The 11,938-nt window shown below is 48.4% G+C and overlaps 2 protein-coding genes across 6 annotated transcripts; one reads left to right on the plus strand and one right to left on the minus strand.

Annotated features, from left to right (window-relative positions):
- Window positions 1–658: 658 nt before the first annotated feature.
- Window positions 659–5,676, minus strand: LOC143522059 (protein CutA homolog). 3 transcript variants are annotated; one of them, XM_077015725.1, is made up of 8 exons: window positions 5,530–5,676; window positions 4,492–4,557; window positions 3,187–3,335; window positions 2,955–3,014; window positions 2,269–2,314; window positions 2,101–2,150; window positions 1,649–1,790; window positions 659–1,057 (listed from the first exon to the last, which is right to left on the minus strand). In XM_077015725.1, exons 1-7 carry the CDS (start codon window positions 5,659–5,661, stop codon window positions 1,691–1,693), a joined length of 603 nt encoding a protein of 200 aa, XP_076871840.1. In that variant the 5' UTR covers window positions 5,662–5,676; the 3' UTR covers window positions 659–1,057; window positions 1,649–1,690. The 3 variants fall into 3 exon arrangements, with proteins under 3 accessions (XP_076871840.1, XP_076871838.1, XP_076871841.1); XM_077015723.1 differs by having other exon boundaries at window positions 659–1,790; XM_077015726.1 differs by lacking the exon at window positions 5,530–5,676 and adding an exon at window positions 5,300–5,448 and having other exon boundaries at window positions 659–1,790.
- On the plus strand, window positions 5,482–11,938 carry eif3d (eukaryotic translation initiation factor 3, subunit D). 3 transcript variants are annotated; one of them, XM_077015717.1, is made up of 15 exons: window positions 5,482–5,639; window positions 6,347–6,472; window positions 6,558–6,603; window positions 6,749–6,885; window positions 7,087–7,245; window positions 7,730–7,851; window positions 8,017–8,149; window positions 8,366–8,513; window positions 8,783–8,913; window positions 9,008–9,093; window positions 9,339–9,468; window positions 9,606–9,748; window positions 10,141–10,333; window positions 11,367–11,460; window positions 11,806–11,938. In XM_077015717.1, the coding sequence occupies exons 2-15, from the start codon at window positions 6,350–6,352 to the stop codon at window positions 11,817–11,819; spliced, it is 1,659 nt and encodes a 552-aa protein (XP_076871832.1). In that variant the 5' UTR covers window positions 5,482–5,639; window positions 6,347–6,349; the 3' UTR covers window positions 11,820–11,938. The 3 variants fall into 3 exon arrangements, with proteins under 3 accessions (XP_076871832.1, XP_076871833.1, XP_076871834.1); XM_077015718.1 differs by having other exon boundaries at window positions 5,580–5,645; XM_077015719.1 differs by lacking the exon at window positions 5,482–5,639 and adding an exon at window positions 5,725–5,748.

The following is an 11,938-nucleotide window of genomic DNA, read 5'->3' on the forward strand; positions in this document are numbered from 1 at the left end:
AGCAAGTAGTCAGTAACTTAACTGAGTTACTTTTTAAAGAAGTAGTCAGTAGTCAGTAGTCGGATTACTGTTTCAAAGTAACTATGGCAACACTGCCTGTGGCCTACATGCACCTGGACACCTGACGGCCTCTCTCACCCCGGGACATCGTGGCTTCCCCCTTTTACACCGTTTTGGCACGGTACGAAAGACGGAGCTTTCACAAACAGAGTTGCAATTAAAACAGCAACTGTAAATAAACACTAAATGTTACACTTTGCTGTTTTCTGTTTTAAAAGACCAGTAAAAAATGAAACTACCGTTGCAGCATTAGCGGAAGACGACGTGATCGGTAACTGGTCTGTTAATGCTGACGGTGCACGCCGGAAGTTAAAACCTCTTCCTCTTTTGTGCGGTTTCGCCAGGACGACGCACGTGCGCTTCGACTAAAGTGAACTTGAAGAAACGGACCCGGGGAATCGCCAAGGTAACGGCTCCCCTAGTGGCCGCGCGCGACATCGGCGCGTCTCCGCGGCCAACGCGCCGCCCGCGCGCGGGCAACTCCCCCTTCCTAGAAACGGGACGCGTGTTTTATATCGACGTGTTTTTTTTTTTTTTATTGTAAGGGTATTGAACAGACTGGAGTCTGCGAAGCATTCAACTGTTAAATGTCAGTGTGTCTCATGAGGGGAGGCGGTTTTATTCAAAGTGCAGTCACACCAAGAAGAACCCAAACTCTGTGCAGACATAACCTGACATAACCTGACGTTAGCTGGGTGTTTTTCTCGATTACTTAGACAGATCCCACAGGACAAAGCATTTTCAAAAGCCGCAAACGCTACAAATTTTTTTTTTTGCAAAACAATACAAAAGCCATTTACACACTGTTTAATAATACATGGCTCCCATGAGAGTCTGCATATTCAAAACACTAGACCGTTTCTGCAACGCGCTGCAGGAACCATTCAGTGTTCAGGACTGCGTGTAGCGACTTCCCAGACACTGCCCTGGGTGCGGTGTGTTCCCCTGAGGAAGACCCTGGGCCAGGGTGGGAAGGCGTTGATTAAACAACACTCACCTATGTGAATAAGAAAAAAACATAAAATATGCAAAGCAAGCCAGTCCCAGGACTAGGAAGCAAAATGAAAATGTGCGAGACAGTGAACCAGTAAATCACAGCAGAACTGCTTCACATGGCTGACTGTGCGTTGTTCCATTGTAACTGAAGCTGATCACTGAGCCTTTCGACACTGGCGTGATACGCAATTCTGTGATTTATTGTGTCAAATAAACTTTGCTAAACTTTCTCAGACAAATGTGGGGGAAAAAGCAATCCAACAAAACGAGGCGTTAGGCTCCATCCACCATGAACTAATCTAAACCAGGAAACACTGGTTAAAACAGCGTGTGAAAACGTGTGGTTTATCCTCTACTTTGATAACGTGTTTTTCAAATTGCTCACTTAACATGCAGTTGATAATTGAGAGAATGTAAACTGACTGCAGTCAGCTCTTATTTAGGGACACACTACTTTTGGCTTGTTTGTTTGTTCTGTCTTTTTGTAACTGTAGACAACAGAATACAGAAGATTCTTTTGTCAAACAAAAGGCACCAGATGTGGACTGCGGGTTTCCTGTAACTGAGCAACGGTGAAGAGAGTCAGCCGCACCCATCATGGCCTTCTGTTGGGAGAAACGTCCGGAGAGGCCGATCATTCTGGCACAATGTCCCCAATCCACTTCAGGTAGGGAGGATTGCCCTGGTCAATGGGCACGCTGATGACCTCGGCAACTTCGTACGGATGATTGGACCTGCAGGGAGAGGCGAGCGTCAGAACAATTGGTACAATTGGTACAATTGTCAGTACAATTGGTTGCCTTATCTGTCTTCATCTTCTGGGGAACCTTCCCGTTGGCTACAATGGACTTGCTGCCATTGCATGTGAGCTGGCTTGGTTAATGACGATTATTGCTCCATTAAATTTGTTAGCTATGATGTGAAGAACGACAAATGAACAACAAAGGCGAATTAGGGTTTTTTTTTCCAAGACTGGTAATCGTCCTTTGGCTGCGCATGCCTCTAAGGGACTGTGGTATCGGTGGGTAAGAGTGTGGAGATTACCTCACATGTTCAGCCAGTGCAGAGATCTTTGTAGTCCTCGTCTTAATCATCTAAAAGGAAGAAAAATCGAATGGGTTTAATCAAATGCCTTTAAAGGCATTTCAGTGCATTGGTCTCGAATGGTTGTTTCTTTCCGCACATGTGAGCTGTAGACACGCTGTAACTCACCAGTAACACTTCACTGTCTTCCTCAATCTTGCCATGCCATTCATACCTGAAGGGTCAAAGGGCAAAGGGCACAAGGAAGTGAGAAGCCGTCTGAGCCTAAGCAAAGACAGCAAACAGCAAAATTTGAGGACGCATAGCTGCTGCGATCTGCTGCTGCCTACAAGGCCCGTGTAGGGTGGGCAAAGGCCTCCGTGATGAATGGAGGTGGATTTGTTCTCTCGCTCTGTGTGTATTCAATAAGGCTCTCTGGATGACACACACCAAGACAAATGGAAAACACCTGCGTTATTTATGCAGGCCTTTCTATATTGGTTGTTAGTAGACAGTGGGATGTTGGCCTCTGCTGTAATGAGGGGCTGTGCAACTGAGCAACCTAACTAATCACTGTGTGTGTGTGTGTGTGTGTGTGTGTGTTGTGAGCATCCTGACCAGACTCATTTGTCCTGGTAGATTGTTCAGTGAGAGTCTGAACGATCACGGCATGATAAATCATTCTGGTCAAAATAACCCAGGCCAGTCTACAGCCATGTCACATCAAAGGCTCCCCAATACATTATTAATATATAGCATAGACACAGATGTTTTTGTAGCAGCACATCACAATATTTTGTCCATATGCTGCAGCCCCAATTACTCACACACCCCCCAGAATTACTCACCCCCCCCCCCCCCCCCCAGTTACTCACACTGATGTGATTTTCGGCACTATGTTGACACAGGCTGCCAGCTTCTTCTCCACTATACCTCTACATAAACAGAGAGAAATCAAACATGTATGATGTTCAAAATAAAGATTATGGATGTCAGTAGCTCAGCTTGTGTAAGCGTGATTGATTACAGGCCTATGGGGTTACGTTTGGCGCAAGGCCGTGTGGAGCATGATGGAGGGTCGTGGGTCACAGGTCGAGGGTCGTGTACCTGGCCAGCTCCTTGGCCACCGTCTCATTGGGGCAAGTGACAAACGCTGCAGAGTGAGTGCCGGAGGAATACGCCTCGGTCGCCATGGAGAACGCTCTCAATCCCACAGTCCTCAGCAACGGGAGCATCAACACGCTCAGAAAAACCGTCTGTGGAGACAGAAGCACAACGCGACGCCTCACAGGTTACACACACAGCGCTCACACACACACACACACACACACACACACACAGCGCTCACACACACACACACAGCGCTCACACACACACACACACACACACACACAGCGCTCACACACACACACACACACACAGCGCTCACACACACACACACACACACACACACACACACAGCGCTCACACACACACACACACACACACAGCGCTCACACACACACACACACACACACACACACACACAGGGCTCACACACACACACACACACACAGCGCTCACACACACACACACACACACACAGCGCTCACACACACACACACACACACACACAGCGCTCACACACACACACACAGCGCTCTCACGTGAGTCACTGCCAGGATTTCATCATGCATATAACATCCCAGTGCTTTAGGATATTACAGTACTGCATCATAAGGACAGCACAGTGAAATATGTGAACTCTGTGGCAGGTAGTGAGGACAAAAATTCATATTATGTGTATGAGGAATCTAATCCGTTATCTAATGTTATATTCTCACAATGGACCAATAAAAGCACAATAAAAACTGTGACCACCAACTTCTACGTATCCACCATTTCCCTCAGTGCAACGGCGTGGATTTGTACAGAAGAAAATACAATACATGTACACCACAAGCTCTCTGGTAATATAAAACTAGACGTGCGCTTTTTACTCAGTAGGGACTTAACCATTTCTTGCACAGCTGAAAGGGATAGTGATGTATTTAATGATGCTGTCCTCCATCGTGACACTGTACACTCCTATGGTATACACTGCATACATTGCAGGCTGCAGTATATATATACGGAAGGGGGGGTGTTGCATGCTTTCTCTGTGGAAAGTTGAGGTTTAGTGGTTCTTTGCAGACCATGCAACGCCCTTTGGTTCACAAACTGCAATGTTTAATAAAATAAATTCATAATGGCTGGATTTGTATCTTGAAAAAACCCCACCATTTTGTGCTTTTTCACATTAATTTTGCATAGTCAAGATTCTGGCAGACAATAAAATATGTTGAAAGGGATGATGCATTAGGCAGTTTCCCGCTACTGCGGCAGTGGTACTAAAATTAGTGCAATATCGATGTGTCACATTGCAACACTCACCACGAAGAAGGTTTTTAAGAGTGTTCCTTTCACCGTGTCTGCAGGGGGCAATCCCAACTGCATCACCTGCGCAAGCGACATGCAGCTATGAGCCAAACTGTGACCACAGGCAGCTGTCCTACATGACAACTCTACCAATGACCAGAAATAAACCACTGGTGTACTAACGCTCGAGGAGTCGCGCGCCTGCAGGGTCAAGACAGGCACGCGCTTGCTGATGCTCCCCAAGACCAAAGAAGTTGACCACGGTCCATCGATACTTTAAAGTGACTATCGAGTCTTACAAAAATGTTGGCATTTGTTTTCCGATGCATTTATAGCACTGCATTAAAGATTTCTGAGCTCTTGTGTGTTATTAATCGAGCTAATGGAAATGCAATAGAAATGAAGTTATATAACCAGATAGCTCGACTTAGAGGCGACTGCGAGTCTCTGCTGAAGGGCTCGTAGTGCTGTAAGCACCATTTGCTTCTTTCTGTACGTGTAGGCCGCTAGTTAACCCTGTCAGTAACACCCAGGACGGTGAGACAGCGAAATAAACTGCATGTTTCTGAACCACCACCCTGGGTCCACCAGTGCTGCTGTAGTCGGCCATGTTTCCCATTTAAAACGCGCCCCAGCTCGCCAACTACAGCCGAACACACACACACACAGAGTGCAGCTAGCGTTATGTTATGGATAAACCCTCTGGTCCATAACTACTGTGCACGCAACTGCGTGTGTACAGTGTCCAAGTTGCAGATAGCGGCCGTCTAACCCATTAGATCCACAGATATGATCACAGTGTGCGCGCCGCCGCCTCTCTTACCTCTTGCAGGGGTGCGCCGCTGCCATGGAGACGCCTGCGCCGCCCCGATAAAGACTGCCGTAAATCACCCACTAACTGTCGTTAAGAACTGTTCGGGTAATTTTCTACTTTTTACAACATCGTTTACTTCATTAAGAGGGAATGTAAACTACCGTCCCGACAGTGTGTGCAACGTTTTGTGAAATGTAACTTTATTAGAAGACGCCGGTTTGTTTGTGCGAAGATAATACCGTGTCGGAGGTCTTCGCAGGAAGTCCAGCGCGCTTTACGTCGCCGTAAACCGTTTCCTCTTCCGCCGGCGTCGGAGCGACATATTGGGAGGAATTGTACTCGGGGAGAGGTAACGGTACATCCTTAAACATCCACGTTCACTGGGCTCGCCCATTAAAGAAAATAAACATTACGTCGGACGTTTGTGATGAACTGTCGTTGTGTTGGGTTATTAGAAGGTTTGGCGACTCGCTCTATTAAATTTCCTCGGTAAATCGCATTAGCTCGTGGTTGCTATGCTAGGTGAACTCGGACGGGGCGCGAGCCGTAGTGGCGCGAGTTCACTAGCGCGTGATGTTTGTTTAATGGCGGACGGGTGTCGCTCTTCATCTGATATGTGATGATTATTAACGGGGAGGTTTGACTAGACGGTAGCGGTGAGCTAACGGGGTCCGTGATGACTAGACCACTGCGCAAGCTGACGTGTATTCACGCCCGTGTGAAGACAGCAGTGCTGATCTGAGTCTGAGCCTCAGTGTTCACCTTTACCTCAGCGCACCATCTTCACCTTCTCCACCTCCTCCACTTCCTTCACCATCTTCACCTCCTCCACCATCTTCACCTCCTCCACCATCTTCACCTCCTTCACCACCTCCACCATCTTCACCACGTCCGTGTTTATACGGGCTGTGTTGCGCTTCGACGAGACACACTTGGGCACTGTGCCAGTCCTCTAACATGAAGGAAAACTGTAAGTCGCTCAGGATAAGAGCGTCTGCCAGATGTGTAAACATGTTTTTGTGTGTGTGTGTCCCTCCCTCCATTTTGTGTGTGAAGATAATGGCGAAGTTCCTGGCCCCAGTGATCCAGGACAACCCGTCAGGATGGGGCCCCTGTGCCGTTCCTGAGAAGTTTAAGGACATGCCTTACCAGCCCTTCAGCAAAGGGGATCGTTTGGGCAAGGTAAAGTCTCTCTCTCTCTCTCCCCCAGTTTATTTTATTTTTTATTACATTTTATATATAGTAACGTTTTTCTTTGTGTGTGTAGGTGGCTGACTGGACTGGAGCAACATACCAGGACAAAAGATACACAAGTAAGTGTGTGTGTGTCTGAGCCACAATGAGCCCTCGTGTTAGTCAGGCCACACACACTTTCCTTAAGTATATTTGGACCGCTGTGGTAGTGCGGTTCCGGTTCCAGAGAAGTCAGTGTGTCTGTGTCTCTCCTGGCCCTGTTAGATAAGTACTCGTCCCAGTTTGGAGGGGGAAGCCAATATGCTTATTTCCACGAGGAGGATGAGACCAGCTTCCAGCTGGTGGACACGGCCAAAACGCAGAAGACGGCCTACCAGAGGAATCGCATGCGCTTTGCTCAGGTACAGGCCTCGGTTGGTGGGCTCATGGGCTTCGGGACGGCCCTGGAAAGAAGCCGCGTCCACCGACGGCACCTCAGACGTCTTGTCAAGCTTTATTAACCAATATACCGTGAAGGTTGAGAACCTCTGCGTCTGTTAAAAGCGGCACACTCTGAGCTGGGTTTAAAAAGCGCTCGAGGGCTCACGCTGGTCTGTTTGCAGAGGAACCTGCGGCGGGATAAGGACCGGAGGAACCTGACCCAGTTCAACATGCAGACGCTGCCCAAGAGCGCCAAGCAGAAGGAGCGTGACCGCATGCGTCTGCAGAAGAAGTTCCAGAAGCAGTTTGGCGTGCGGCAGAAGTGGGACCAGAAGTCACAGGTACAACCCCCCCCACCCTCGCTGTTCCGGACCTCTCCCACAGATGGCTGTTTCGTGTTTTGTCTTTGTCTCTGAGGTCCACCAGCTTCGCCTGTTTGCGTAAGATGGTGACGAATCACAGTGTTTGCAATTTGGACAGAAAAGGTTGCGTTGTACATGTTGAAAGAAAAAGGAACAAATTAGTTGTGTGTTTGTGTGAATTTGTTAGTCACTTGAGTATTCTAAATGCTAAACACTGTGGACAGTTGTTCACCGATCGATGAAAATCAATAAGTTTTATTAGCGGCCTCAAATTGCTGCTGTGAGGTAAAGCCGGTCCTGCACTTTGATGGATGTGCAGTGATCTCATTGGACTCTTTAGTAATAACGAACTACTAGGCTATTCCTCCTCATCACCTGCACTGCCCAGCGGTTTGGCTAGATGTTCGGCCGTGGCAGCGCGGTTGGTGGGTGTTAAGGTGTTTCTCCGTTCTTTGATCCAAAGGCTCAGCTGAAGCCCAGGGACTCGTCCGTGGAGGTGCGCAGTGACTGGGAGGTGAAGGAGGAGATGGACTTCCCACGGCTCATGAAGATGAGATACATGGACGTGGCCGATCCTGTAGACATGTGAGTGTTGACACCTGCTGGCCTGGCTGACCAACAGCAGCTGCTGGTGTAAAACTGACGCGTCACCTTACAGGTAGATGTAGCAGAGTTGTATGTTGATATCTCTCTCTCTCTCACTCTCTCTCTCTCTCTCTCTCTCTCTCTCTCTCTCTCTCTCTCTCTCAGTGAATGCTGTGGTGCTCTGGAGTATTACGATAAAGCATTTGATCGCATCACCACACGTAATGAGAAACCGCTGAAGAGCATCAAGAGAATCTTCCACACAGTCACCACTACCGATGACCCCGTCATTCGCAAGGTAACGCCACGCACCACCAAAAACGGCCCAACGCATGTTGGTAAATTAATAGCATTACAAGGCCACTGTTGATGTGACATAGTATTTACCACGCTCTGTTTGGGGTGGCTATTCTTGCTTTGGTAGTGTAAACTGCTAAATTCCTGTTTCCCATACCGTAACCACTGATCAAGGTGTCACCTGTCTTTAATACGAACTCTACAACGCTCTCTGCAGCTGGCTAAGACTCAGGGCAATGTCTTCGCCACCGACGCCATCCTGGCCACGCTCATGTGCTGCACGCGCTCCGTGAACTCCTGGGACATCATCGTGCAGCGTGTCGGGAACAAGCTCTTCTTCGACAAGAGGGACAACTCTGACTTTGGTGAGTCTCCAAGGGGCCGGCGGCAGACTTATTAAACAGCTCTGCGTTTCTGCGGTGGCTATTAGGCTGCCGTGTTTAGCAAGAAAACTGTCGAGTTCCTCCTAAGCTCCTGATGACCTATTTTAGCGCAGTGCGTCACGCAGGGTGACGTTTAGCCCGTCGTTAGAACAGTGCCAGCCGTACGTGCTGCTAAACGACCACCTGGAGGTCGAAGCGTTGCGAGTCGCCATCCCGGCCGGCCCGAGTAACCGCGTGTTTACCACACTCAGACCTGCTGACGGTGAGCGAGACGGCGAACGAGCCGCCCCAGGACGAGGGAAACTCCCTCAACTCCCCACGCAACCTCGCCATGGAGGCCACCTACATCAACCACAACTTCAGCCAGCAGTGCCTGCGCATGGTAATGTGGAGAAGCTTCACCCACCACACCCGCACCCCCACCTCCACACACACACACACCATCGTAAAGCTAACGCGAAGCCTTGTTTGGTCAGGGAGGGGAGAAGCACAAGTTCCCCAACCCAAACCCGTTTGTGGAGGAAGACATGGATAAGAGTGAGGTAGCCTCCGTGGCCTACAGGTGAGTGACCTGTGTGTGTGTGTATGGTGGGTGTGGTCATCTACAGACCACGCCCCCTTCTCTAGCCTGGATCTCAGACTTTGGCCCGTTGTGCTCCAGAGTGGCTGTTCAAGGGTCAGTTCTGAAGTGACCTTGGTGGCAAGTGAACTAGTTTTGGGAGTTGGAAGGCTGTTCCCAGATCAGTGGTGTAGGTATTTTAAGAGAGAAGGTAGTGAGTGTGTGTGTGTGTGTGTGTGTGTGTGTAGGTACCGGCGGTGGAAGCTGGGTGAAGATATCGATCTGATTGTGCGCTGCGAGCACGATGGCGTGATGACTGGGGCGAACGGAGAGCTCTCCTTCATCAACATCAAAGCGCTGAACGAGTGGGACTCCCGGGTGAGTCGGGGACACACACACACACACACCCCCCAGACGGCTAGATGGGGGACGGCCCACAACCACCGTGCTTCATGACCTGCTCGTCATGCGGATTCTCCTGCCAAACGTCTGATCGTGTGTGTGTGTGTGTGTAGCACTGTAACGGAGTGGACTGGCGGCAGAAGCTGGACTCTCAGAGGGGAGCCGTGTTGGCCACAGAGCTGAAGAACAACAGCTACAAGCTGGCCCGTTGGACCTGCTGTGCCCTGCTGGCAGGATCCGAGTACCTCAAACTGGGGTGAGAACGTACACACACACACACACACACGTTCACACAGAGTAAGGCTGTGTGCCTTTACACACTTTAGTGCCCTGTCTACTGCATAAGATTACACTCGCGCAAAAGGATTGGAAAATGTATTCATATTTTAAAATAACAACCAAAACGTGTGTATCTGTGTAAGTAACCACATCCCTCTGGTTAATGTGTTCAGTGCCAAATGTAAAACTCAGCCTTGCATTTTCATTTAGGAACGAGGAAGACTAGCGCAAAAACCTCAATGTGTTCACACATTTACCAATATTTCTACTGATTGTTAAAACTGCAAACAGGGGACCTGGATCAGAGATGGTGGCTTTGCCAGTGCGGATCACATCTGGGGAGTGTTGAGAGTTGTGTTGGTGTTTCAGGTACGTGTCCCGCTACCACGTGAAGGACTCGGCGCGCCACGTGGTTCTGGGCACGCAGCAGTTCAAGCCCAACGAGTTTGCCAGCCAGATCAACCTGAGCATGGAGAACGCCTGGGGAATCCTGCGCTGTGCCATCGACATCTGCCGCAGACTGGACGAGGGCAAATACCTCATCCTCAAAGACCCCAACAAGGTGAGCACGACCCCCCCCCCGTGACCCCTCACCCCCCACCTCATGGTGTGGTGTGATGTATGGAGATTGGTATCACTTAGGCAGTTTGGGATGCTAGAGGGGAAACGTATACAGCAGGGGTGTCAAACTCATTTTCACCGCGGGCCACATCAGCGTAATCGTTACCCATGGAGGGTCATATGTAACTTATAAATGTACCTACTCCTTAATGTTAAATACCTCTGGATTTATTACATATTCAAGTTACAAATATTCCAGATATGTTTGCATAAATGTAAAAAAAAATGTTTGCTTGTTGCTCTGTTATTATAACAGAAATCCTTTAAATTATGAAACCCACATTATACCAAGTGAATAAAGAAAAAATGATCAAATATATCACATTTACTTTGTTCAAAACTTGAAATATCAAATAACTGAAAATAGGAATTGTACTTCAAAAATGCTCCCTCTGAGAGACTGAAGTGCGGCGATTACTTCAGCCAATACTAAGCTGTCTTTTACTGCCGTTTCATTTGTGGTTGTGAACACATTCTGTTGTGATCGCACTTTGCTTTTTAGTTTTTTGACAATTCGCCATTTTTCTTGATGGCTCATTTTGGCATACTTAGCTCCGTGTTTGGACGCAAAATGCCGACGTATATTGTACTCTTTGATATCCGTCATCGCTTCATACCCGTTTTTCTCCTTGAAGCGCAAACATCGCTTCCCCATCTTTCTTGAAACACCCTCCTATCTGCATCAACGTTTCTCTTCCTGGACATTTTGGGATCATTATTTGTATTTCTCAATTACTTATTGGGAAAATCGCATCGATATGGAAACACCACAGTGTCGAGATGCGGGTAACATAATTGCGGGAAATGTAGTTTTTGCTCACTTTTACTTATTTTATTTTTTTGACAATTTGGCTTTTTAAGCTCTCGCGAGCCACATAAAATGCCGCGGCGGGCCTTGAGTTTGACACCTGTGGTATAAAGTGAATCACAGCACTGAGGTTGACTTGAGGTTTCCGGCGTGTTTGTGTTTCCAGCAAGTGATCCGCATCTACAGCCTCCCGGACGGAACCTTCAGCTCCGACGAAGACGAGGATGAGGAAGAGGAGGATGAGGACGAAGATGACGAAGGTGAAACCCGCTGAACCGCGTTGAGCCTCGCGTGCTAAAAGCTAACTGCCTTCATAAGAACCGTCATATGGGGCAACGTTTCCCTGGTTCTGAACAAACGGGTGTATTGCGTCACAAAATCAGTTTAAAGTCGCTTGTAGGCTGTGACAAAATAGAAAATGTCATATTGGCTATACCAGCATATCCTTCGTTCTCATCATGTGTATGGGTGCAGTTCCTTAGATGAAGTGTCTCAAGTGGAAGAGGAAACTGCCCAGAAAAGGCTGGAACATTTGGAAGGGGTTTACTCATTCGTGTATGTTTTTGTGTAACCCCCCCCCCCCCCCCCCCCCCCCCCCCCCCCAGATGAGGAGACCTGAAGAGATAGATGCGTTGGAGGAGAGACCAAATGTCAGCACCTACCCGCCCGAGCTTTGCTCATCGACAACAAACTAACAACAAACTAAACAAGACACGTTATTAAAAGGCTTGAGCAATA

This window comes from Brachyhypopomus gauderio, chromosome 8 (assembly GCF_052324685.1).
Source record: "Brachyhypopomus gauderio isolate BG-103 chromosome 8, BGAUD_0.2, whole genome shotgun sequence".
In the NCBI taxonomy this organism is placed as follows: domain Eukaryota; kingdom Metazoa; phylum Chordata; class Actinopteri; order Gymnotiformes; family Hypopomidae; genus Brachyhypopomus; species Brachyhypopomus gauderio.